Below are 27,555 nucleotides of genomic sequence, written 5' to 3'. Positions count from 1 at the left end.
ACATTTAAAGTGGACCCTGGAGATAACAGGAAGCCAGTGGAGCTTGGACAGGAGCGATGAGACATGGTCAAATTTACTTTTTGAGAAGATAAGCTTAGCCGCGGTGTTCTGGTTTAGTTGGAGTCTATGGAGGCTTTTCTTTGTTAAGCTTAGGTAAATGGAATTGCAATAATCCAATCTGGAGAGGATGATGGATTGTACGAGGACGGCAAAGTGTTTTTGGTGGAAGCAGGACCTCACTTTCCTCAGCATATGAAGGCTGCAAAAGCATTTTTTTATCAGGGAGTTGAGGTGGTCGTTGAAGGATAGTGAGGAGTCTATGGTGATGCCCAGAACTTTGCTAGAGAACTCCAACTGTAGAGAGGAGCCTGTGGACAATGGGATGGAGGTGGGTAGTTGGTCAAGTTTAGGGCCGAGCCAAAGTAGTTTGGTTTTGGACTCATTCAGTTTCATTTGTACAGTGAGAGCCCAGGATTGAAGGTTGGTTATGCATGAGGAGATGTTTGCTGCGAGATTGGTGAGGTTCGCGTCGGTCTCGAGGAGGACCAGGATATCGTCGGCGTAAGTGTAGAGTATTTCTAGGGGGGATAGGTGGAGGAGATTCAGGGAGGACATATAAATGTTGAAGAGGATAGGAGAAAGGGGGGAACCTTGTGGGACTCCACATGTCGGTTTCCATGGGGAGGATGAGGTGCCATTCTTGGTAACGGTGTAAGAGCGAGAACGTAAGAAGTTCGAGAACCAGTCAAGGACTGTGGAGCTAATGCCTATCTCGGAGAGTTGGAAGATTAGAATGTCATGATGGACAACGTCAAAGGCTGCAGAGAGGTCGAATTGAAGGAGAACGGCGAATTTTTTGTGAGAATGAAGTTGTTGAATCTTCGAGATTAGGGAGGCCAGGAGGGATTCAGTACTGAAGTTGGGTCTGAAGCCATATTGATAGGGTAGGAGAATAGAGAATCTTTCCAGGTAGGATGAGAGTTGGGAGGAGACGATGGACTCAAGCAGTTTGGTTAGGAGAGTAATGTTTGCTATTGGGCGATAATTGGATGGAATGGAGGGATCTAGGTCAGCTTTCTTCAGTAGGGGGGTCAATGCAATGTGTCCCATTTCTGGGGAGAAGAGGCCCGATAATAGGGCAGAATTTATGAGTTTGGTGAGAGATGAGATGGCCTGTGCGGGTATTTTCTCAAATAGATAGGATGGGAATGGGTCCAAGGTGCAGTTACAGGATTTCAGTTTCAGGCAGAGCTTGAGGACCTGCGATTCAGATACTTGCTCAAAGGCAGTCCAGGATCTGTTGACTGGGACAGGGGTGGAGACATTTAGAGTAGGAATGGGGGTGGCGGACACCAGAGAGTTGTAGGAGACTGCGGGAGGGAAGGAGCTTCTTAAGGAGGTGACCTTTCCATTGAAGAAGTTTGCTAGTAGGTCGGCTGATGGCGAGGAGGGAAGTATAGAAGGGTTGTTGTTAGGAGTTAAGGAGCGCCAGATATTGAACAGCATACTATTCTGGTTGTTTGATCTGGAGATCTTGTCACCATAGAAGTTTTTCCTAGCTTTTTTGAGTATATTGTTGTAGAACTTAATGTTGACTCTCCAGGTTTGTTTGTCTGTGGGGGATTTAGATTTTTTCCAGATGCGTTCCAGGGATCGACATTTTTGCTTTAGTACCCTGTGGTATGGGAGGTACCAGGGGGCCTTACGGGAGTAGGAGATGGTTTTGGTGGAAAGCGGGGCGAGAGAGTGGTAGGTGGATTCTGAGAGAGTAATCCAGTTGTGCCAGTTGGTTACTGAATCTGTAGGCTTAGGTTTGGATGAGAGATTGTCGAGAAATTTGGACCAGAACTGATCACTTGAAATTTTCTTGCGGAAAGTAATGGACTTAGAGGTATGGGGTGAGGTTCCAAGGTGTGACATGAAAATGGGGAGACAGAAGGCTCCTAAGAAGTGGTCGGACCAGGGAACGTGGTCCCAACGGGTGTCATCGGTTGAAGTTTTGTAAGCCGTAAGATCGAGGAAGCTGATGAGGTCTAGTGTGTGGCCTTTTTCATGGGTTGGAGAGGAGGCAGGGGGGGAGAAGCCAAGAGAGGTGAGGAAGTTATTGAATTCAGATGCATCTTTGCTGGTGGTGTCGTCAAGGTGGAGATTGATATCTCCGATGATCAGTAGTCTTTGGAACTTAAGGAACGCGTTAGATATGGTCTCGAAGACAAGTTCGGAGGAATTGCTCCAGGGGGTGGGCGGGCGATATAGTAATAAGATACCCAGTGGGTGTAGATGGAGCTCATCATTGACTGAGGCTAACATGTATTCTAGTGAGCGGTGGCTGCCTTTTTCGAGAAGCTGAACATCAAAGAAAGATTTGTAGAGGAGTGCCAGGCCGCCTCCTTTTCGGTTTAATCTAGGAGAAAAGAGGCCTTGGTAGCCCTGGGGGCATAGCTCGTTTTGTGTAAATAGATCGTCTTTAGCGATCCAGGACTCCGTGATGCAGAAGAATCCAGGATCAGAATCTGCGAGAAGGTCTTTCAAAATTTGGGTCTTGTTGCATACGGATCTGGCGTTGCAGTAAAGTGTCGGGACTGGGGTTAGAGAGTCAGGGGCGTGGTTGGGAAGGTTGGCGGGGGGCACAGGCTTTAAAGAGGCGAGGTTGGCTTTGCGGGGTTTTTGTTTGTAGGAGTGACTTCTGGTGCGCATCAGCGTGGGGATTTTGAGGCCGGGGCAGATATTAGTGACATTTGGGGAGTCTAGTAGATTGGGGGAGGGAGGTTTCAAGCAGAGGGTGATCTTAAGAGAAGATCAGAGAAGGAGAAAGAGGAGCCAGAAGGGAGGCTTCATGGTGAAACTTGGGGAGCCTTTTAAGCTGGGAGACAGGGCTTGTTTGGATCGTATGTGAACAGTTTGCTAAGCAGGGGAGAGACTTAGCGTCAATTGGGGAGAAGTCTGGGTACTAGTTTAATGACTAGGAGGTAGATTGAACAGAAGGACAGCACGGAGTCAGGTAGAGGCAATAAAACAGGAGCAGGGTGTGAAAGGGTGTCAGGTTTTTTGTTTTTTTTAAATTTTTTTTATTTTTTATTTTTTTTTAGACATTTATCGGAAATGGAACTAAGTGATTAGAGGACAACGCAGGAGGGAGTGAGCATTTAAACCCGAATCCCAGCGATGAGTACGAATTAGCATCTGAAACTGAAGGGGTGCATTTGCGCGCAGCAGTAGGGGGGACAGAGAAGGACTGGGAGGGGCAGAGAGGAGGACGGGTGTCGATAACCCCACCAAGATGGCGCCCAGGGGGGTCCACCCCCTCCACCCCCAGCCACCTTATTATGCCACTGGTGGGATTTGAACCTCAGCCTTCTGGTTCTCAGCCACTTACTTGAGCCATTAGATGACGACTATGCTCGTAAAAAGAATAAAGACCCTATGATGTAGGGTGGGGGAGAGACTCTCATCTCTCCTTCCTTTTTGGATTAATGAGGATGTTAGCGACAGGAATATCAGTAGCAGAACAGACATTTTTATGCCTGATAGTCACTGATGCTAAGAATAGTTGGCAGATGCTTCTGGACATCAGAGAGCTTGCGATGAAGCTGAGCCTATCAGGGCTCACAGACCTTGTGTCCCTTCCTGATCAGAGAAAGCAATGTTACTTACCGTAACAGTTGTTATCCAGGGACAGCAGGCAGCTATTCTCACTAGTGGGTGATGTCATCAGACAGAGCCCCGGTACGGACGTCTCACAAGCACGTGTTGCTTGTAGAAACTTAAAGTTTCTAGATGCCCGCACCGCGCATGCGCCGGTGCCTTCCTACCCGGAGATCCGGGCGTGTCTCCTCAGTTCAGGTAGCTAGCCTGAGAAGCCAACCCAGGGGAGGTGGGTGGGACGTGAGAATAGCTGCCTGCTGTCCCTGGATAACAACTGTTACGGTAAGTAACATTGCTTTATCCCAGGACAAGCAGGCAGGTATTCTCACTAGTGGGTGACCTCCAAGCTAACCTCAGTGGGATGGAGGGGGAGTTGGCGACTTAAGAGAATAAATTTTTCAATACTGTTTGGCCAAACTGTCCATCCCGTCTGGAGAGGGTATCCAGACAATAATGTGAGGTGAATGTGTGAACCGAGGACCAGGTGGCAGCCTTGCAAATTTCCTCGATTGGTGTTGATCTGAGGAATGCTACTGAGGCTGCCATTGCTCTGACCTTATGGGCTGTGACCTTACCAGGAAGTGATAATCCAGCCTGGGCATAGCAGAAAGAGATACAAGCCGCCATCCAATTAGAGATGGTGCGCTTTGATACGGGTCTTCCCAACTTGTTAGGGTCGAAGGAGACAAAAAGTTGAGGAGTGGTTCTGTGTGGCTTGGTGCGATCCAGGTAGAAAGCCAAGGCACGTTTACAGTCTAGAGTGTGAAGGGCCGATTCTCCGTGGTGAGAATGAGGCTTAGGGAAGAATACTGGAAGTACAATGGATTGGTTGAGATGAAATTCGGAGACCACCTTAGGCAGGAATTTCGGGTGAGTGCGGAGGACCACCTTGTCATGGTGGAATACTGTGAATGGTGGGTCCGCCATCAATGCCTGGAGTTCGCTGACTCTGCGATCGGACGTAAGGGCTACAAGGAAAAGCACTTTCCAGGTGAGATACTTCAGAGGGGCCCTGTTGAGTGGTTCAAACGGGGGCTTCATGAGATGGGAAAGGACTACATTGAGGTCCCAAACTACTGGGGGTGGTTTGAGAGGAGGGTTAACATGGAAGAGTCCTTTCATAAATCTGGCGACCACCGGATGGGCCGAGAGGGGTTTCCCTTGTAGGGGCTGGTGGAACGCCGCAATAGCGCTCAGGTGGACTCGTATGGATGTGGACTTGAGCCCAGATTGAGATAGGTGTAGGAGATAGTCCAGCACGGAGGATAAGGAAGCTCGCTGAGGTTCCTTTGACTTAGAAACACACCATGAGGAGAATCTGGTCCATTTCTGGGAGTAGCATTGTCGAGTGGCGGGCTTCCTGGAAGCTTCCAAGACCTCCCTCACTTCTTGTGAGAATTGGTGAGGGGTTACGTTGAGAGGAACCAAGCTGTCAGGTGGAGAGACTGCAGGTTGGGATGAAGTAGTGATCCTTGATGTTGAGTAAGTAGTGAAGGAAACACTGGAAGTGGTACTGGTTCCCTGCTGCTGAGTTGAAGTAGGAGGGAGAACCAAGGTTGTCTGGGCCACCGAGGAGCTATTAGAATCATGGTGGCCCGTTCGAGTTTCAGCTTGACCAGAGTCTTCTGGATCAGCGGGAATGGTGGGAACGCATATAGAAATCGTTTCCCCCAGTTCAGTAGAAAAGCATCTGCCTCGAGGCGGTGAGGAGTGTAGATCCTGGAGCAAAACTGAGGCAGTTTGGCGTTGTGGGGAGCCGCAAAGAGGTCTATCTGAGGCGTCCCCCATTGCGTGAAGATTTGGTGAAGGGGGCTGGAATGGAGAGTCCATTCGTGCGGTTGTAGCAGACGGCTTAGTTTGTCTGCTAAGACGTTGTTCTCCCCCTGGATGTATACTGCTCTGAGTAGGGTGTTGTGGCGCACCGCCCAGTCCCAGACTCGTAGAGCTTCCTGGCAAAGGAGGGCCGAGCCCGTGCCTCCTTGCTTGTTGATATAATACATGGCGGCCTGATTGTCTGTGCGAATGAGGATTACCATGTCGTGGAGTAGGTGTTGGAAAGCTTGGAGCGCATTGAAGATGGCTCTGAGTTCCAGTAGATTGATTTGGTGTAGTCTTTCCGCACTGGTCCAGAATCCTTGGGTGCGGAGACCCTCCAGGTGGGCCCCCCATGCGTAATTCGACGAATCGGTTGTGAGAACTTTCTGATGGGGGGGAGAGTGCATCAGCAAACCTCTGGATAGATTCGAAGAGGTCATCCACCAAAGTAGAGACTGCCGAAGAGCAGGTGTGACTAAGATGCGTTTGGATAGTGGATCGGACGTCTGATTCCACTGTGATGCCAGGGTCCACTGGGGGATCCTGAGGTGGAGTCTGGCAAAGGGTGTCACATGTACTGTGGAGGCCATATGGCCCAGGAGCACCATCAGTTGTCTCGCCGGTAGGGTTTGGCGAGTAGACACCGACTGGCAGAGATGAAGAAGAGACTCCATGCGTTGCCGAGGCAGGAATGCTCGGAGTCGGGTGGTGTCCAGGACCGCTCCGATGAAGGGGAGGGACTGGGTGGGTTGTAGATGAGACTTGGAGAAGTTGATCTCGAAGCCCAAATTCTGGAGGAAGTAGGTTGTAGCCAAGGCCGCCGAAGTGACCTCTGGGGCTGACGGGGCCTTGATGAGCCAGTCGTCGAGGTATGGGAACACCTGTAGACCCCTGTCCCGGAGTGCTGCGGCCACTACCACCAGGCACTTTGTGAAGACTCTGGGGGATGAAGATAGGCCGAATGGTAGCACTCGATACTGTAGGTGCAGATTTCCCACCCGAAATCTGAGGAACTTTCGGGAGGCCGGGTGAATGGGGATGTGAGTGTAGGCCTCCTTGAGATCCAGGGAGCATAACCAGTCGTTCTGCTCGAGGAGGGGGTATAGAGAAGCCAAAGTCAACATGCGAAACTTCTCTTTGACCAGGAACTTGTTGAGGGCCCGAAGGTCTAAAATGGGTCGCAGGTCGCCCGTTTTCTTCGGGACGAGGAAGTACCGGGAGTAAAACCCTCGGTTCAATTGGTCTGACGGGACCGGCTCGACAGCCCGAAGCTGAAGTAAGGTTTGGACTTCCTGAAGAAGAAGGGCGGTCTGCGTCGAGCTTGAAGGATACTCTCTTGGAGGATGGTCCGGGGGGACCCGGTGGAATTGAAGAGAGTATCCTTCTCTTATGATGGTGAGGACCCATAGGTCCGTGGTTATGGCCTCCCATCGATGGTAAAAAAGATGGAGGCGGCCCCCTATGGGAGAGGCCGAGGTTATGCTCCCGGGGGGGGGCGTCAAAAGGGCTGGGGAGCCTTAGGTACAGCCGGTGGCTGAGGTTTTTGCTGAGACTTCTGGGGAGGTTGTCTCTTCGCAGGCTGTCTCGCAGCAGGCGTTTGTCTGGGCATGTAACGCCGCTGGTAAATCAGGGGTGGCCTGGAAGGTCGAGACTGTTGAGGTTTGGGTTTGGGCCGCAGGATGGATTGAAAGGATTTTTCATGATCCGACAGCTTCTTGGTAACAGTTTCGATAGACTCATCGAACAGGTCAGCTCCAGCACATGGTACGTTGGCGAGTCTGTCCTGTAGGTTGGGATCCATATCGATGGTACGGAGCCATGCCAGGCGACGCATAGCTACCGCGCTTGCGGCGGCGCGTGCCGAGAGTTCGAATGCATCGAAGGAGGATTGCATCAGCTGGAGGCGTAATTGGGAGAGGGAGGCTACCACTTCCTCGAACTCGAATCGAGCTTGGTTGTCTATGAACGGAGTGAACTTGCGGAGCACCGGCAAGAAGAACTCCAGATAGGAAGAGAAAAAGAAGTTGTAGTTTAGCACCCGTGACGCCATCATGGAGTTTTGGTAGAATTTTCTACCAAATTTGTCCATTGTTCTCCCCTCTCGGCCCGGCGGTACAGAGGCGTAGACCTGGGAGGGATGAGAGCGTTTAAGGGAGGACTCGACCAGTAGGGATTGGTGGGAGAGTTGAGGGCCCTCGAACCCTTTATGGTGCACGATGCGGTATCGAGCATCGAGTTTGCTGGGGATCGCCGGTATGGAATACGGTGTTTCGAAGCACTGCATGAAGGTCTGGTCCAGTAATTTATGCAAGGGGAGCCGAAGCGACTCCGTTGGAGGGTTAGGTAAATGCATGGTGTCCAGATACTCTTTGGAGTATCGGGAGCCCGTGTCAAGGGTCACATCCAGATCATCCGCCATTTGTCGGAGGAATGATGAGAAGGACAATTGTTCCGCCAGCGTCGGTCTGTGGGACGGGCTGGAGGAGGAGGAGGCCTCCAGGTCCGTGGACATCGGGGAGTGACAAGGAGAATCGGGCACCGGTGTCTCCTCGTACTCCGGGCCCCTCGGGGGGGACACCTCTGATGAGGAGTATCCCCTACGTTGCAGTTTTTTCTGCGGTGACACCTCCGAATGGCGTGAGGAGTGCCAGGATGAGTGTCTCGATCGGTGCCCGTCTCGGTGGCGGGACGGGGATCGGGATCGTCTGTGCATCGCATGGTCTCCCGAGGCCCCCAAGTGGATAGGGCTGGAAGCAGTGGATCGCAACTGGGTTTGCGATGCGGGTTCTTGCGATGCTACCCAAGTCTGGTAAGGAGTACGGAAGAAGTCTTCCTGACTATGCCCAGGGCTTCGAGTATCGATCGGAGGTCTGGTCCCATGTTGGCGCGGAGGCGTAATGGGTTCTAATGGCGGCATATCGGTAAGCGAGGCTTGCCGCGCGGGCATCGCCGCCCTCCCCCGTTCGTCCTCGTCGGTTGTCGAGGTCGAACGGTGTGGGGGAGGGGGAGGGGGCGGACCGCCCCTTTGGACCGGTACCGGGAGGTCACCCTGTATGGCAGCGATGAGCCCGGGTCCGATGGTCTGCATGAGCTCAACGAATTGAGCTTCCAGCACGGACCGTAGCGAAGCCGATAAGGAGGGATCCGCACCGAAAGGGGGTCCTCCTGCACGGACATCGCGCTCCTTCGAGGCCGAGTGCTTCTGCTTAGTAGCTTTCGGCACTTTGATGACCATTGGTGGCACTGTGGAAGGAAGAGGTACCTGAACCGAGGAGACCGGGGCAGGCACCGACGTCGAGCTCGTGGATGGTGTCGGGGTGAGCGATGCCGGTTTCACCACACTCGATGCAGGAGGGGTCGATGCCGGTTTCGCCCGAACTGGGGAGGTATCAGATGAAGTGGAGGCTGAGGGATCCTTAGCTGCGTCCATCTTGAACATCGATTCCCACAATAGGCAACGCCGCTTGAATGAGCGTGCCGTAAGGGTAGAGCAAGGCCTGCACGATTTCGGGATGTGGTCAGGGCCCAAACACTGCAAACAGCGCCAGTGAGGGTCCGTGAGTGAAATCGCGCGTTGGCACTTGCTGCACTTTTTAAACCCGGTGATTGGCCGGGACATAGGCCGGAAAGTCTCCGCCGCGAGGTCGAAGCCAGTGGGCCTGAGCCACGTGGCCGGCCCGTTCGACCCGCCGGAGGAAATAATCTTCTTTTTTTTTTTTTTTTTACTGAAAAAGAAAAGAACTGTTAACTGTAATTAAAAGAAAGCGAAAACGCGGACAAGGAAGGCAAATTTAACTGAATTCAGCTAGCGCATGAAGAAGTTGAACTTCTCAGCTCCGCGGAAAAGAAAGAACTGAGGAGACACGCCCGGATCTCCGGGTAGGAAGGCACCGGCGCATGCGCGGTGCGGGCATCTAGAAACTTTAAGTTTCTACAAGCAACACGTGCTTGTGAGACGTCCGTACCGGGGCTCTGTCTGATGACATCACCCACTAGTGAGAATACCTGCCTGCTTGTCCTGGGATAACGAGAAATTCACAATATTTGCTCTGTTTTGGTGTAACTGGCTTTGTTCAAACTGTACAATTTGCAGCAAATGTGGGAGATCCATGTAGGGTACAGTATCCTCTCCTGTCCCCCAAAATATTCAAATTCTTTAACAAACCAGGAACTACTTCTGGACAGTTATGTGGAGCGGCATAATCAAAAAAAGTCAAGTCCCTTTTTGGCCTAAGGCTTTAAGCCAGTGGTTCTCAACCCTTTCCTGGGGGACCCCCAGCCAGTTGGGTTTTCAGGATATCCTAATGAATATGCATAAGACATATTTGCATGCCTGTCTCTTCCGGAGACAGGACCGGAGTTCCCTACCTCTGGGTTAGGGTTACCAGATGTCCGGAGATCCCCGCGCAAGTCCGGGGGTCCAGACGGCTTTTCGAAACCCGGCACTTTCTTCCACATCGCGTTGGGGAGGAGGGCATCTGCGCATGTGCGGATGTCTTCCTGCCCAATGAGAGCAGGCAGCGGAGGACAGGAATGGGGCATGATGGGGGGAATGGGTGGAGCTGGGTGGGCCTGGTGGGCAGATCTTGGGTCCGGATTTTCCAAACGGAAAATCCGATAACCTTGCCTTTGGTGCCACTGGGGATCCTGGGTGTGTGGGGTGGGTGGGAGGGTTTGTCTGGAATACTTTAATGAACTTTGTTTTTCTATTGTTATTGTGTTGCTCAATAAAAACTTATTTACCATAAATACCAGGGATTTAATCAGGATCTTGACCCCTTGACAACTTTGGTTTAATTCACATTCCACTCTTCCCCGATCTCCCATCCATAACGCTGACATTTCCGCTGGTAGATCAGGTCCTGTTCTAAGTACTTGGGGACCAGTTTCAACCTTACAATGGTTAAATTCTTACATCTAAATGGGCTTATTCAGTTAGTGCAGCAGCTGGGCTGATTTTGAGAAGAAAATAAACACTTCCTTTGAATATTTGGATTGGCAACAAGAGGGCAGGGGAGCCGAGCCCAAAATCGCCAGGGTAGGAGAGCGCTAGGTGAATGGCAACATGAAATGAAACCCGAGTGCAGTAAAAAGTTCAGATGGAAAGAGCGGCCTACTTCCAGCAGAGAATTGTTTCCATCAGGTAATTAAACGCTGTATGTAAGAAAAGGCTTCTTCTGGTTTCATGTACAGCAGGAGTTTCTGGCTGGCACCACTGAATCTTTGGTGTGCAGAGATTCTCCGACTTTGGCCTAGATTCACTAAACCCACCTTTCCGATCCGATCCGGGGCCGAGTCTTGCAGGGCGACCAATTCACTAACCAGTCCTCATGCAAATTATTTGATCGGAGGCACGCCCCACACCAACCGCACGGATCGCTGCAGAGTGATCCCGACGCATGCGCAGACTGCACAAGCAAGGTCAAAACACAGGGGAAGGGGGTGTGTGGCTGCAGTTTTGAGTAGGCAGAACACACTTTAGCCAGGACAGATCACGCTGCAGATGGAACAGAACACGCTTTTAACCCACAGGTTAAAACCACGGGCTCGCACTGCAGGGACAGGGTGGCAGAGAGCAGGAGAGTCGGCAGGGACAGGGCGGCAGAGAGCAGGAGAGTCGGCAGGGACAGGGTGGCAGAAAGCAGGAGAGTTGGCAGGGACAGGGCAGCAGAGAGCAGGAGAGTCGGCAGGGACAGGGCGGCAGAGAGCAGGAGAGTCGGCAGCGACTGGTCCTCAGCAGTCAATCGCTGCCTTCCTACTTTGCATGCCATTTCCCCTTATTTGCATGTGCGGATCGGATCAGGTGCGGATCGGATTGGCCAGAAGGTTAGTAAATCAGGTCAGAGAAGGCTCGCAAAGAACATAAGAACATAAGCGTTGCCTCTGCCGGGTCAGACCAGGGGTCCATCGTGCCCGGCAGTCCGCTCCCGCGGCGGCCCCCCAGGTCCATGACCTGAAAGTGTTCCCTACCTAACCTAAAATATCCATACCCTATTCGCTCAATGTCCTGTAAGGTAAACTTCTATCTGTACCCTGTTATCCCCTTTGCTTCCAGGAAATCATCCAGTCCCTTTTTGAACCCCAGAATTGTACTCTGTCCTATCACCTCTCCGGGGAGCGAGTTCCAGGTGTCCACCACCCTCTGAGTGAAGAAGAACCTCCTTGCATTCGTTATGAATCTGTCTCCTCTCAGTTTTTCTGAATGACCTCTTGTTTTAGTTGTCCCTGCTAGTCTAAAGAATCTGTCCCTCTCCACCTTCTCTATGCCTTTCATGATTTTATAAGTTTCTATCATGTCCCCTCTCAGTCTCCGCTTCTCCAGGGTAAAGAGCCCCAGCCTGTCCAACCGTTCGGCATATGAAAGGTTCTCCATACCCTTTATCATCCTCGTTGCCCTCCTCTGGACCCTCTCGAGTATTGCCATGTCCTTCTTGAGGTATGGCGACCAGTATTGGACGCAGTATTCCAGATGTGGGCGCACCATTGCTCGATACAGTGGCAGGATAACTTCTTTTGTTCTGGTAGTGATACCTTTTTTGATAATGCCCAACATTCTGTTCGCTTTTTTTGAGGCCGCTGCACATTGTGCCGCCTGCTTCATTGTGTTATCCACCAATACCCCCAGATCTTTTTCTTGGCTGCTTTCCCCGAGTACCCTCCCTCCCATCGTATAGCTGTACATCGTATAGCTGTACAAAGCTTAGTGAATCTAGCCCTTTGTTCTTATAACATTTCTGAGTGGAGTAGCAATGTTTAGGGTTACCAGACATCCAGATTTCTATGGACATGTCCTTCTTTTCTGGACGGCTTTTCAAAACCCAGCACTGTGTCCGGGTTTTGAAAAGCTTCCCTCTAAATCAGGGATCTCAAAGTCCCTCCTTGAGGGCCGCAATCCAGTCGGGTTTTCAGGATTTCCCCAATGAATATGCATTGAAAGCAGTGCATGCACTGCATACTCATACTCATTGGGGAAATCCTGAAAACCCGATTGGATTGCTGCCCTCAAGGAGGGACTTTGAGACCCCTGTTCTAAATCGTGTCAGGCAGGCAGTGTGTGTGTGTGTGGGGGGGGGGGGGGGTCTGGGGCAGTACTAAGATGGGATTGGGGCAGGACTAGAGCATAATGGGGCAGGGATGGGTGGAACTGAGTGGGCCTGGGGGCAGGTCTAGAGGTCCGGATTTTACTAAAGTAAAATCTAGTACCACTAGCAATGTTGGTCTGTAATAGCAGAAATGACACAGAGGCTGAGATGGGGTTACCAGATTTTAGTTGACCAATGAATAACGTGACCATACATCACGTTTTGAACGGAACCATCCTATTTTTAGGCAGCCTATCCCATTGTCCCCAAGCACAGCTTTGGGACACCGAAATGTCCCATTTTCAGGGGCCTGCTGAAGAAACAAGTCCCGAAGCAAATACAGCTGCCCCCGTTTTGTAATCCAGCGGCTGCCTCCTGTCCTCATGTCTTCCGGCAGCGGCAGAATGGCGCGCCTGCCTGGTCCCGCACCGCTCACTGAATGGCTGCCGTCAATTCTCGCAAGTCCCATGTATCACAGCCTACAAAGAATCCTAGTAACATAGTAGATGACAGTAGATAAAGACCCGAATGGTCCATCCAGTCTGCCCAACCTGATTTAATCTAAAAAATATATGTATTTTTTCTTCTTAGCTATTTCTGGGCAAGAATCCAAAGCTCTGCCCGGTACTGTGCTTAGGTTCCATCTACCGAAGTCTCCGTCAAAGCTCACTCCAGCCCATCTACACCCTCCTAGCCATTGAAGCCCTCCCCAGCCCATCCTCCACCAAACGGCCACATACAGACACAGACCGTGCAAGTCTGCCCAGTACTAGCCTTAGTTCTTCAATATTTACTATTATTTTCTGATTCTAGATCCTCTGTGTTCATCCCACACTTTTTTGAACTCCGTCAACGTTTTCCTCTCCACCACCTCTCTCGGGAGCACATTCCAGGCATCCACCACCCTCTCCATAAAGAAGAATTTCCTTACATTGCTCTTGAGTCTACTACCCCTCAACCTCAAATTATGTCCTATGGTTTTACCATTTTCCTTTCTCTGGAAAAGATTTTGTTCTAAGTTAATACCTTTCAAGTATTTGAACATCTGAATCATATCTCTCCTAGGGTATACATATTCAGGGCTTCCAGTCTCTCCTCATACGTCTTCTGGCGCAAACCTCCTATTATTTTCGTTGCCCTCCTCTGAACCACTTCAAGTCTTTGTATGTCCTTCACCAGATACGGTCTCCAAAATGAATCCTGGTGTGTGTTGGCACTCGGTGTGGGTGTGCACACATAGCCTCACTGGGGTGCACATTGACTGAGGGATCTGTCAGCCTGGCATCTGTGCTTGTATTTATCGGTGACAGGTCTCTGCTAAATAGTGTCTTCCTTTGTTTACACTGCAAAGCCCAACGATTAAAGAACTATCTCGGCTATTTGGAGAGGAAGCTCTGCCAGAATTAATCAGAGCCTTGCTTAACGATCATTCTGCTTGTCCCCCCACCCCACCCCCACCCCAGCAGTTCCCTCTGCTCCTTCAGGCTTTCAATGCAATCGAAAGTGTTTTCTGTTTGCCTTGGGTGGCGTGAATCTTCATTTCTATCCAGTGGGAATTTCCCCCTATTTTGACAGTCTCTTCTCAACCGGGGGCTGGTTTCAGACATGCTGGGGTACAAAGCAGAAATATTTTGGAGGGGACCTCAAAGGCTGCCCACAGGTTAAGAACATAAAAGTTGCCATACTGGGACAGACCAAAGATCCATTAAGCCCAGTATCTTGGTTTCCATCAGTGGCCAACCCAGGTCACAAGTACCTGACAGAAACCCAAAAAGTAGCAACATTCCAGAGCTGAGATTGTGATGTCATAATGCCTCATTCCACCAATGCCTAAGAGCCAACCTCAGCAGTGATGTCACAGTGGCTCGATTGTCCTATTCTTGGCTCACATAAGAACATAAGAATTGTTGTATGGAACAGAGCGAAGGTCCATCAAGCTCAGTATCCTGTTTCCAACAGTGGCCAACCCAGGTCCCAAGCACCTGGCAATATCCCAAGGAGTAAAATTGATTTTATGCTGCTTATCCTAGGAATAAACAGTGGATTTCCCCAAGTCCATCTCAAGAATGGCCTATGGACTTCTCTTTTAGGAAATTATCCAAACTTCTTTTAAACTCTGCTAAGCTAACTGATTTCACCACATTCTCTGGCAACAAAATACAGAGTTTAATTATACATTGAATGAAGAAATATTTTCTTCACTTTGTTTTAAATCTACTACTTAGTAGCTTCATCTTATGCGCCATAGTTCTTGTATTTTTGGAAAGAGTAAACAAGTGACTCATATCTACCCTTTCCACTTCACTCAGTATTTTATAGACTTCTCTATCATATCTCCCCTGACCGCCTCTTCTCCATGCTGAAGAGCCCTAGCCACTTTAGCCTTTCCTCTTTCAACTTTGGGAAGACTTGGAGCCCTCTGTGGTTTGGGATGGCCCAGTGGAACTGAACTAGTTGTACCACTTAAGGCTAGGGTTACCAGACATGACCTCTTTCTAGAGCAGTGATTCCCAACCCTGTCCTGGAGGAACACCAGGCCAATCGGGTTTTCAGGCTAGCCCTAATGAATATGCATGAGAGAGATTTGCATATGATGGAAGTGATAGGCATGCAAATTTGCTTCATGCATATTCATTAGGGCTAGCCTGAAAACCCAATTGGCCTGGTGTTCCTCCAGGACAGGGTTGGGAACCACTGTTCTAGAGGACTGTCCGAGGTCCCGGAAGGACTTTCCAAAACCAAGCAGTTTGTCCAGGTTTTGGAAAGCCCCGAAGAGTTCCGGCTGCATTTGGAGAGCATCTGAGCATGCGTGGATGATGTCACACACATCCGCGCATGTTCCAGGGCTTCCAGACATGGCCGGAGCTTGGGGAAGAAGAGAGATATGTGGGGACGGGGCTAGAGGCTGAACTGGGAGGGGCCAGGCAGAATGGGACGGGGCTGAAGGCTGAACTGAGTAGAGCCAGGGCAGAACAGGGCGGGGCCATGTGTCCGGATTTTTGTGGCCCATAAAATAGTAACCCTACTCAAAGCTGGTCCTATTCCCAACTCTGTGATAGTTCTTGGTCAGGGGCTATGAATTGAAGCCCTTTCTGAAGCTTGGTTAATATGGACTCTACATCTGGCCACTAGGTGTCACTGTTGAGAGACCCCCCCCCCCCACCCAGGGCCTGTAGATGTTTCCTCCATGGTGTCTCCAGTTCCTGTTAGTCCTCCAGAAAGTAACCACGGGTCCTTCACATGGCAGAGAGCAGCATTTACTATAGGACTATCAAACTGGCCTAGTCACTCTGCTCTTAACTTTCAAAAGAGGATGGGATGCTCATTTATGGCTTCTTTATTCTAGTTCTTCAGATCAGGTGCAATTAGGGTTACCAGATTTTATGTCAGTAAAACCTGGACCCCTAGACCCGCCCTCAGGCCCGCCCACTCATCCCCGCCCTATTACACCCCAGCTCTGCCTAAGCCCACCCCCGCTGTCTGTTCGTTGGGCAGAAAGGCATCCACGCACGTGTGCGTGCATGTGACATCATCGCATTCTATTCCACGCGTGGAAAGTGCCGGGTTTTGAAAAGCCGTCCGGACCCCCGGACATGTCCGGGGAAATCTGGATGTCAAGTAACCCTAGGTGCAATGTTCCCTTTCTCACCGCAAATGGGATGACAGATCTGTGCTAACAGATATCCCCAGAACAAGAAGGATTTGGGGTTTCACAAATTCTATTATTTGCCCATAGCTTATTCTAAAAGTTTGTTATGAAAACAAGGTCCTGGTTATGAAATTTCTGGAAGGAAAAGGTGCCTAGAACATAAGAACATAAGCAGTGCCTCTGCCGGGTCAGACCACAGGTCCATCCTGCCCAGCAGTCCGCTCCCGCGGTGGCCAAAAACAGGTCAAGGCCTGTCTGAATCATCAGAAGGGGCTCCCCTGCCACCTTGGTTTCCCATTTAAGTTCTGCCCTCCTATCGAAGTCCTAGCCCTCCGGTCTTGCACATGCACGACCAGGTTGGTTTACTCAGTACCCCCCGATCCCTCTATCCCTCAGGAATCCATCCAATCCCTGCTTGAAACCCTGTACCGTACTCTGCCTGATCACTTCCTCCGGTAGCGCATTCCAAGTGTCCACTACCCTTTGGGTGAAAAAGAACTTCCTTGCATTTGTTTTGAACCTGTCTCCCTTCAGTTTCTCAGAATGCCCCCTCGTATTTGCTGTCCCCTTCAGTCTGAAGAATCTGTCCCTATCCACCCTCTCTATGCCCCTCATGATCTTGAAGGTCTCTATCATATCTCCCCTGAGCCTCCTTTTCTCCAGAGAGAAGAGCCCCAGCCTATCCAGCCTCTCGGCGTACGAGCAGTGTTCCAGCCCTTTTACCATTTTTGTTGCTCTCCTTTGGACTCTCTCAAGTACCGCCATGTCCTTCTTGAGGTGCGGTGACCAATACTGAACGCAGTATTCCAGATGCGGACATACCATCGCTCGATACAATGGCATGATGACTTCCCGTGTTCTGGTTGTTATGCCCTTCTTTATGATGCCCAGCATCCTGTTGGCTTTTTTCGAGGCTGCTGCGCACTGTGCAGATGGCTTCAGTGATGCATCCACCAGCACACCCAAGTCTCTCTCGAGTCTGCTGTCTCCCAACAATACCCCCCCCAATTTGTAGTTGAACAACGGGTTCTTTTTCCCTATATGCATGACCTTGCATTTGTCCACGTTGAAGCGCATTTGCCATTTGTTTGCCCAGTCTTCCAGCTTGTCCAGGTCCCTTTGTAGGTCCTCACACTCCTCCCTGGTCCTAACTCTGCCGCACATTTTGGTATCGTCTGCGAATTTTATAACCTCACACTTTGCCTCCTTTTCCAGGTCATTGATGAATATGTTAAAGAGTAAAGGCCCCAGCACCGATCCCTGTGGCACACCGCTCGTGACTCCCCGCCAGTCAGAATATTGGCCCTTTACTCCAACCCTCTGCAGTCTACCCGTCAGCCAGTGCTTGATCCATCTGTGCACATCCCCTCCCACCCCGTGGCTCCATAGCTTCTTAAGTAGCCTTTCATGTGGCACCTTGTCGAAAGCCTTTTGAAAGTCGAGGTAAATGATATCTATGGGCTCCCCATTGTCCATCCGACTGCTTATTCCCTCAAAGAAGTACAGAAGGTTCGTTAGGCACGACCTTCCCTTACAGAATCCGTGCTGGCTTGTTCTCAGTAGGCCATTCCTCTCGATGTGCTCACAAATGCCGTCCTTGATCATAGCTTCCACCATCTTCCCTATTATTGAAGTCAGGCTCACCGGCCTGTAGTTCCCGGGGTCACCCCTCGATCCCTTCTTGAAGATCGGTGTGACATTTGCCAATTTCCAGTCCTCTGGCACCTCACCAGTTTTCAAGGATAGGTTGCAAACATGTTGGATTGTGCCCGCTATTTCCTGTCTTAGTTCTTTCAGCACCCTTGGGTGGATCCCGTCCGGGCCCGGTGATTTGCCGCATTTTAACCTGTCTATCTGTTTGAGGACATCCTCCCTACTTACCTCTATGTGCTCTAATTTTTCAGCCTGTTCCCCACTCATGAGCTCCTCTGAGTCCGGTATATTAGATGTGTCTTCGCTCGTGAAAACCGACGAGAAGAACGTGTTCAACCTCTCAGCTACCTCTTTATCCTCCTTAATCACTCCCTTCCTGTCCCCATCGTCCAACGGCCCTACCTCCTCTCTCGCTGGTCGCTTCCCTTTAACGTAACTGAAGAATGCCTTGAAGTTTTTCACCTCCTTGGCCAGCCCCTCTTCGTATTTCTCTTTTGCTTTTCTAACCTCCCGGTGGCATTCCTTTTGGCATTTCCTGTGCGCCTGGCGATTTTCCTCTGTTGGGTCCTCTTTCCATCTCCGGAAAGATACTTTTTTGTCCTTTATCGCCCTCTTTACTTCTATTGACATCCAAACCGGGTCCTTTGATCGCTTATTCTTGCAGCCTTTCCTGAAATTGGGGACGTACATTCTCTGTGCTTCCTGCAGGGTGTCCCTAAATAGGGTCCAGGCGCTTCCCACAGTCTCCATCCTAAAGATGTTTCTGAGCTTCCTCCCCACCATTTCCCTCATAGCAGCGTAGTTCCCTTTCTTGAAGTTCAACGCAGTTGTTGCGGTCCTCCTAACTATGGGTGTCCCTCTTTCTAATGTGAATCTGATCGTGTTATGATCACTGTTGCCTAGTGGTCCTCCCACTTCTACCCCTCTTGCAGGCCCCCCTAATCCGTTTAGAAGATTTGTGAATATTAATTTGGGGGGCTTTTGTCTAGATCCTTGTGGGTGGAGGTTACCTGCCTCACCCCCCACCCCTTGTCTCATTTGTGTTCCAGAAAATTAAAGCCACGGACAAAAGATACTCTACCTAAAATTGAACAAAACAGCTGAGTTGGGGGAGAACTTACGCAGTTTGTACCCGTCCCTTTTAATCATTTTTCTTGGTGTCTGGAGGAAGGCAAGACACTAATGGAGTTAGAAGGATGCAAACTTTTATATACAATGTAGATAATAAGGCTGCAGCTGGTTGATCGGACTCAGCCCAGGATATAGCTCAGTCCTTTAAATATTTACATAGCTGGTTGTATACACACAAGCTCTCTGCAAGACAAATTGCATTAATGCTAAATCTGCGACCCTAAAACTCTTACTGTAAGGGCAGTGGCGTAGCGAAGGCATTGCCACACCGTGCCCCCTTCATTTCTCCCTCCACTCGGACACCCCCTCCTCTACCCCACTGCTTGGGCGTGCCCCTGCGTACCTCTTGAAATCTTCCACCCACTGCTCGCACCAACCTTGGCTCCCTTCTGACGTCATGTCCTGGTCCCACGAGTTGCCCCCTGTGAACATAAGAACATAAGAATTGCCGCTGCTGGGTCAGACCAGTGGTCCATCGTGCCCAGCAGTCTGCTCACACGGCGGCCCTTTGATCAAAGACCAATGCTCTAAATGAGTCCAGCCCTACCTGCGTACGTTCTTGTTCAGCAGGAACTTGTCTAACTTTGTCTTGAATCCTTGGAGGGTGTTTTCCCCTATAACAGCCTCCGGAAGAGCGTTCCAGTTTTCTACTACTCTCTGAGTGAAGAAAAACTTCCTTACGTTTGTACGGAATCTATCCCTTTTTAACTTTAGAGAGTGCCCTCTTGTTCTCCCTACCTTGGAGAGGGTGAACAACCTGTCTTTATCTACTAAGTCTATTCACTTCAGTACCTTGAAGGTTTCAATCATGTCCCCTCTCAGTCTCCTCTTTTCAAGGGAGAAGAGGCCCAGTTTCTCTAACCTCTCACTGTATGACAAGTTGACGCCTAGGGTGGTCCGCCCCCTGTCTTCCCCTCCCCCTCACTACGCAACTTGGTACATGGACAAGTCTCAGTCCCTTTGAAATATCTGACCAACAAAGACTCTGCGTCTTCAATGTGCCCAGCCAGATCTACAGAGAAAAGCACCTGCAGGAATTTGGGAAACCAACTCCCATGCTTGCTCTTGTCTCTTTTTACCCCCCACCAGAAATGCTCCTTTCATCCACAAAACAAGAAGGCAGTTCTCAAAAATAAAAACATTTCACACGGGCAAGCGTGATTTTACCCACATAAACCACTTGTGCCTAATGGCTTAGCAAGGGTGACAGGCACCCGGGGCAGTGGCACCTCTACCCCACCCTCTTCTCGCCCCCACCCCCATGCGCTCCTTCCCCACCCCTTCCTGCCGCCCTTGTGCACCCCGTCTGGCATTAGCAGCAATCACAATGCACCAGCGTCGGCTCTTCCTCTGACCTCACGTCTAGGCATTGTACCAGGAAGTGACATCAGAGACAGAGCTGACACTGGCGTGAGCAGTGTGTTGAGGGGGTTTGCTGCTCGTGCTGGGAACATTAAAGAGGTACAGAAGAAGGAAAGGCGTGCACGTGGTGGGGGGTAGAGAGGAGAACAGGTGCCAGAGCCCCTACCAAGATGGTGCCCAAGGCAGACCGCCTCCCCATCTCCCGCTCTATGCATCATTTAATGCTTACCATACAAAGTTAGGAGCACAAGTTATAGAATACTGAGTTGTGGATGTCACTTAATAGAATAATTAGCTAATAATCATCAGCGATTGGCTATAATAGGTGTATAATAGGTGTATAATTGGCTATAATAGGTGTATAATAGGCGCTAATTGGCTATAATGGGTGTATAATAGGTATTAATTGGCTATAATAGGTGTTAATTGGCAATAGGTGTTAATTGGCTATAATAAGTGTACAATCAGTGTATAATAGGTGTTAATTGGCTATAATAGGTGTATAATAGGTGTACAATCGGTGTATAATAGGTGTTAATTGGCTGTAATAGGTGTATAATTGGCTATAATAGGTGTACAATAGGTGTTAATTGGCTGTAATAGGTGTATAATTGGCTATAATAGGTGTACAATCAGTGTATAATAGGTGTTAATTGGCTATAAATAGGTGTATAATAGGTGTTAATTGGTGCTAATTGTCACCAATTGTCAGTTACAAGCATAACTGCCCTTAGAATTCAGTAAATTGTGCATGCAAAATCCATATAATATAAATGTAGAAATGATTAACAAAGATGTAATCTGAATAAACTTAAAGCCGCTGTGAATTAGAGTAGGGTTGCCCGGAGATGTCCAGACAAATTTTTAAAACCTGGCAGTTGGTACGGGTTTTGGAAGGGATTCTCAGAGGCCCTCCAGACATGGCCTCAAACGCAGGGAAGGAGAGGAGACAAGATTTGGATGGGGGGGGAGCAGGAATGGGGGGGCACGTGTCCCCTTTTTTTTTTTTACTTAAACAAATATGGTAACCCTAAGGTATAAAGCAGAGGATCTCGATCCCCGTCCCCTCCTCCCCCCATCCTCAGGACACACCTAGCCAGTCAGGTTTTCAGGATATCCACCATGAATATGCATAGAACATATTTGTTTACAACAGAGATAGCGCATGCAGATTTATCTCATGCATATTCATTGGGGTACCCTGAACGCCTGACTGGCTAGGTGTGAATTGAGAACCCCTGGTATAAAGTAATAAATAGGTTGTCAAATGCTATTACAGAAACTGTCTAGTGATGCTCAATTTTTTAATACATGATGGGAAGTTACAGGGAAATACTTTTAAGACCAATAGGAGGAGATATTTTTTCACTCAGAGAATATTTAAGCTCTGGAACGCATTGCGAAAGGATGTGGTAAGAATGGTTAATGTAGCTATTTTTTTTAAAAAAGGTTTGGATGAGTTCCTGGAGGAAAAGTCCATAGTCTACTTTTGAGACAGACATGGGAGAAGCCACTGCTTGCCCTCGATCTATAGCATGGAATGTTGCCACTCGTTGGAAATTCCACATGGAATGTTGCTACTCTTTGGGGTTCCGGAATCTTGAGATTCTGGAATGTTGCTACTATTTGGGTTTCTTGTGACCTGGATTGGCCGTCGTAAAAACGGAATACTGGTCTAGAAGGACCATTGGTCTGACCCAGTAAGGCTATTCCTATGTGTTTTTATGTTATGTTTAAGGTTGTAGCTTCTCCATATTTCCTAATTGAGCAAAGATGACTCCATCATCCTTGCATGCTCAATTTTGAATTGATGTTTCAGTAGCAAACAATTGTGTGGGCATTAATCATTGGGTTAAAGAGTTTACTCTGGAGGCCTGAAATCATCAGACCAGGAGTGGAGAAGCAGTTGCCTATGGATAAATTCTAGTAGGTGCGGACATTACCACACTAGAAGAGTAAATGAGATAAAGTTCCGTTTTCTTTGGAGCAAGACCAGCAGATAGTTGACGTTCCTCCTCTTAACACTTTCTTTAATTTAGAAAGGGTCCAGGGTGCTCTATGAACAACGAAGAAGGATTGGGTCATTACAGCCGGAAGTGTTGGATGAGATGTCCTAGTCTTAAGGGCTGGGCCCGCCCCTGATGTACTTATGCCCCTCCCACATTCATATTTTTCTGCCGTCACGTGCTCCAGCTTTTGTGTGCTAACTTTCTAGACTAGTGACTAAGAGTGGTTACATGCGTAATTGCATTTAGCGCCAATTAACTCCAATTACTGGTAATTATTGGTTGTCAGTGCCAATTACTGGCTTATTTGTCAATTAACTTTTCAGCATAATTGGCACTATTCTATAACCTTTGTGCACAAATTTGTGAGCTAAGTGTGAAAATATGCAACTGTGATTATACAATGAAGGGGTGTCTTTTTGTTTTTTACATTCCACAAAAGTTCCCTGTTATAAACTGAAACTCTAAAAATTCAAATTTGTGTTCTTCAAGCAGTAGCCTCCTCCTCCCCCCCCCCTACCAGGGCAGGATTAACCAATAGGCCAAGTAGGCACGTGCCTAGGGCCCGAAATGGTCAGGGGGGCCCGATGAAGGGCATCAACATTGTTTTTTCCAAACGGCGATGGGCTCCTCCAGCATCAATCGCCAACGCGAGCCCCACCCTAATCGGCAATGCGCCCCCCCCCCCCCATTGATGGAAAGTAAGCCAAGCAAGCAACGTGGGTAAGAAAGGCAACGGGAACTATAGTTGTGCAAGCTGTGCTGCTTGCCCAAAACTTCCCACTGACGCAGCTTCCTGTTTCCTCCTGGGCGCAGGGTGGGGTGGGGTAGGGCAGGGCAGGGCAGGGGGCCAGTGTACTTGTGTGCCTAGGGGCCCTCAAAGAATTAATCCTGCCCTGCCCCCTACAAAAAAAAAAAAGCTGAATTATTTTTCATATACTGTATAGTTGGTGTTGAAAAACTCAAGAAGGTTTTCGTTTAAGGGTCTCTGTATGACATCAATGTTTTTCCCATACGTTCTTTGCTTATATGAAATAAATGGGATTGAATTAAAGGTTTGAAAGTACAGAACAGCTCTTACACTTTTATTATTAATAATAATAACTTTATTTGTGTATACCGCAATACCATAACCATTCTAAGTGGTTCACAATAAAAGAGACAACTGAACAACCAGTGACGTACAAACAGCAAAATATTTATGCGGTAACAAATTTATTGAAAAGATAAGTCTTTACTGATTTTCTGAAGGATTGATAGGAAAAAGCTTTTGAAATAGTTTCACTTAACCAAGCATTCATTGCACCAGCTTGAAATGAGAGCTGTCCTATCCAAGAATCTCTTATACAGGCAGCATTTCAGCGTAGAAAAGGCAAATTAGTAAGATCTACGAGTGCATTTGGTGGTATGAGCCAACTCAAAGTGGGTGGAAAGGTAGTTTGGGGCCGAATCTGTTAAGGTTTATTACAAATGCAAGCAAATTTGAAAATACACTTCTCCCTCTGAATTTGCGAAGTTTAGGGGCAGAGCCATCCTGCGAATATGGAAAATTTGCAAATAACTTTGTGGGCCGACTCTGACCTACTCCCGCCTCCTTCCTGCCTCCCGGACCTCCCCAGACCTTACCTAGTGGTCTAGCGGTGACGTGGGGCAGGAGCGATCTTCCTACGCTCCTGCCCTGTGCAGAGCCATCATCAAAAATGGCTGCCGTGAGTTCCCGTTGTAGTCTCGTGAGACCATGGGAACTCACGGCAGCCATTTTTTGATGACGGCTCTGCACGGGGCAGGAGTGTAGGAAGATCGCTCCTGCCCCATGTCAACGCTAGACCACCAGGTAAGGTCTGGAGAGGTTCAGGCAGCCTTTAAAAAGTAGACAGAAAAAAAATTGCAAATAACTGAATTCGCGTGAATTTAACCCACAAATTCAGAGGGAGAAGTGTAATTCTTGCCTCCACTGGCAGCCAATGTAATTGTTTATAATAAGGGCTGATATGATCGGTTTTTTTCAAAGCAAAGATAAGACAGACAGCTGGATTCTGAATGATGCTCAGTCTTTTTATAATTCTCTTATAAGATCCTAGGTATATTATATTATAGTAATATTATATTACTTAATATTAAAGATTGAACCAATAGAGTGTTTCTCAACTCAGTCCTGGAGTACCCCCTTGCCAGTCAAGTTTTCAAGATATCCACAATGAATATGCATGAAAGAAATTTGCATATAATGGAGACAGTGTATGCAAATCAAGTTTAGGCAAATTCAATTTGGATATCCTGAAAGCCTGACTGGCAAGGGGGTACTCCAGGACCGAGTTGAGAAAAACTGGTCTAAAGGATACTGAATCAAAGTATTTTTTGATGGTGCGGAGCTTATTAACCTTTCTTTTGTCTCTTTATTCCTCCAGGAACCTCTGATCTGAGTCCATTTTCTGACCCACGGCCCTTTGATCGCTCCTTTTCCAGCATACCCAGCCTGACTGAGTCCAGGTTTCCCGACCCTCGCATGCATTACCCAGGTGCGATGTCTGCTGCCTTTCCGTACTCCACCTCCCCATCTACAACGGGAATTGGGGGCATCAGCATGGCCGGCATGCCCACCACCACACGATTTCACCACACCTACCTCCCTCCTCCCTATCCAGGATCAACTCAGAATCAGAGCGGACCCTTCCAAACCAACCCCTCACCTTACCACTTGTATTATGGCACTTCCTCAGGGTCATACCAGTTCTCAATGGTGACGGGGGATCGCTCACCCACCAGGATGCTGTCTTCCTGTACAAGTGCGACAACGGGAAACAACCTGATAAACCCCAACCTGGTCAGTCAAAGTGACGGGGTGGATGCTGATGGTAGCCATAGCAACTCCCCCACCTCCATGACGACAACAGGGAGAATGGATGAGTCTGTGTGGAGGCCATATTAAAATAAAGGACCACAAGACCACAGTGATCCCGAAGAACATTTCTATGTTTCGAACTGAAAAAATAATCCCCCACACCACTCCTCAGTGAGCTATAGAAGGCCATATTTGAACATAGACAACCTAAAAAAAACTCAGAATTTTGGAACTCCCCAATGAGTTACCAACAGAGGCATTGTGACAGAAGCAGAAAAACACTCCCGGTGCTTCGAGTTCTAGCCATAGAAATGGAAACTCCTCTGCCTCAGTAGGTCCGAATTTCATTCACTCTTCATAATATTGCCTTCCCGTCTAATATATTCGTCAATATTCCTGAATGTATATATGAGGATCCGAAAAATACTCTTTACTTTGTACAAACATGATCATCTCACTCTGGATTGATTGCTGTTTCTCGCTCTTTGGAAGATGCAGTTGTCCAAAGAATTCAGTGCTCCTGGAAGTGAACACGTACATTTCTGACGTCCAAAATGCTTACCTACCCCTGATCTAAATTGTGTGCAAAATCTTGTATGTGTCTTTTGTTTACAATGAAATTACTAGGTTTTGATTTGGGTTCCCAGTCAAGGATGGTAAATGGAACGAGAATGGGGGGGATGAGAAGTCAGGCTGGGGGTAAGGTGAGAGATAGGGATGGGCTTAGAGTCTATATAGGCTACTGTCACATGGCTCGTGGGAATCCTTAAAAGCATTGTGCTCTGTTTACATAAGATGTATTTTTCAGGCCTAATTTTTATGTGTTTGCTTCTGTGGTTAATTTTTTTTTTTTTTTTTAAAGTATTTGTATATGAGAAGATCTATTTGCAACAAGCACTTAGACAAAGTACAGTAGCTGAACAGACTAGTCATTTCGCTTTTTAGCCAATGGTCCATCAAGCCCAGTAGCCCGTTCTAACGGTGGCCCTAGTACCTGGCCAAAACCCAAGAAGTAGCAACATTCCATACAGAATCCCAAAGAATAGCAAGATTCCGAAATCCCAGAGAGTAACAGGATTCTAGAATACCAAAGAGTAGCAACATTCCATACAGAATCTCAAAGAATAGCAAGATTCCGAAATCCCAGAGGGTAACAAGATTCTAGAATCCCAAAGAGTAGCAACATTCTACACAGAATCTCAAAGAATAGCAAGATTCCGAAATCCCAGAGGGTAACAAGATTCTAGAATCCCAAAGAGTAGCAACATTCCATGCTACTGATCCAGGGCAAGTAGTGGCTTCCCCCATGTCTTTCTCAATAACAGACTATGGACTTTTCCTCCAGGAAATTGTTCAAACCTTTCTTTTTATTTATAGTTTTTAAGTAGCATGGAAGCAGTGATAATAAATTCTAGCACCGAATCATATTCCACCCCCAGTATTTTCTGCTACAGAGCTATGGTACCATGAACCTTCTGTCGGGGCCACTCAAAGGAGTTTCCCTAGTATTTTAACGTTGACTTCACCATGCTAATGACATTTTAGTCCTTGGTCCCAGGGACCACAGAGTGCAGCTCCCTCTGAAAAGTGAGCCTCCTTCTCTGCCCCCCCCCCCTCTTTCCCCAGAGGTCTTTAAAAGGTGCCTCTGTGACATTCCTGGCCAGACTGGGGAAGTAGAAGCCATGCACGCCCCCCTTCCCGTCCCTCTAGTTGTTCACCGCCATGAGGAACAACTTCAGCATGCTCCTCTTGACCACATCGTCTCTCCCACTGACGGGAGAAGGGGGCGTGCATGGCAGAGGGAGTGGAGGGAGGTGGGAAGATGAGGGCGGGGGAAGGGCGCCTTTCCCCCTCACTATGCCACTGTCTGCCAGTCAGTATTTCATCAGCTTTCACTGTAAGTAGCAAAATGTACCTTTTTAAATGTCCAGCTGAAATGCAGTCATTTGGGAATAAGGGTATACGAGTCCCCAGGTACAACACAGTACCACATTTCTCGCCCCTTTTCCTACCACTGCCCTCCACATCCATCCCTAGCACATCCAAAATCTGTTACATGGCCTTCCCCAACTCACAGACCATTTTGTGCCAGACCCATTTTAAACTTTGCTTCTTACCAGCTCAATACTTAATCCAACACCAGGCCTCTCTCCATGTTAAAATCTGCCCCCTCCCCCCAAGCTCATAAGAACATAAGAATTGCCGCTGCTGGGTCAGACCAGTGGTCCATCATGCCAAGCAGTCTGCTCACGCGGCGGCCCTCTGGTCAAAGACCAGCGCCCTAACTGAGACTAGCCCTACCAGCGTACATCCTTGTTCAGCAGGAGCTGGTCTAACTTTGTTTTGAATCCCTGGAGGGTGTTTTCCCCT

General features: G+C 48.7%; 1 protein-coding gene across 1 annotated transcript in view; it reads left to right on the top strand.

Moving 5' to 3' along the window:
- RUNX3 (RUNX family transcription factor 3) overlaps positions 1–26,145 on the top strand; it is a 145,349-nt gene extending 119,204 nt beyond the window's left edge. The window contains exon 7 of the mRNA XM_033955781.1: positions 24,752–26,145. Within this exon, the coding sequence (XP_033811672.1) occupies positions 24,752–25,272 (521 nt within the window). The 3' untranslated portion in view covers positions 25,273–26,145. The remainder of the gene's footprint in view (positions 1–24,751) is intronic.
- The last annotated feature ends 1,410 nt before the right edge of the window (positions 26,146–27,555 follow it).

This window comes from Geotrypetes seraphini, chromosome 8, assembly GCF_902459505.1.
Source record: "Geotrypetes seraphini chromosome 8, aGeoSer1.1, whole genome shotgun sequence".
Taxonomy (NCBI): Eukaryota; Metazoa; Chordata; class Amphibia; order Gymnophiona; family Dermophiidae; genus Geotrypetes; species Geotrypetes seraphini.
Note: the sequence above shows the minus strand (reverse complement) of the source record. Positions and strands in the feature narration are given on the sequence as shown.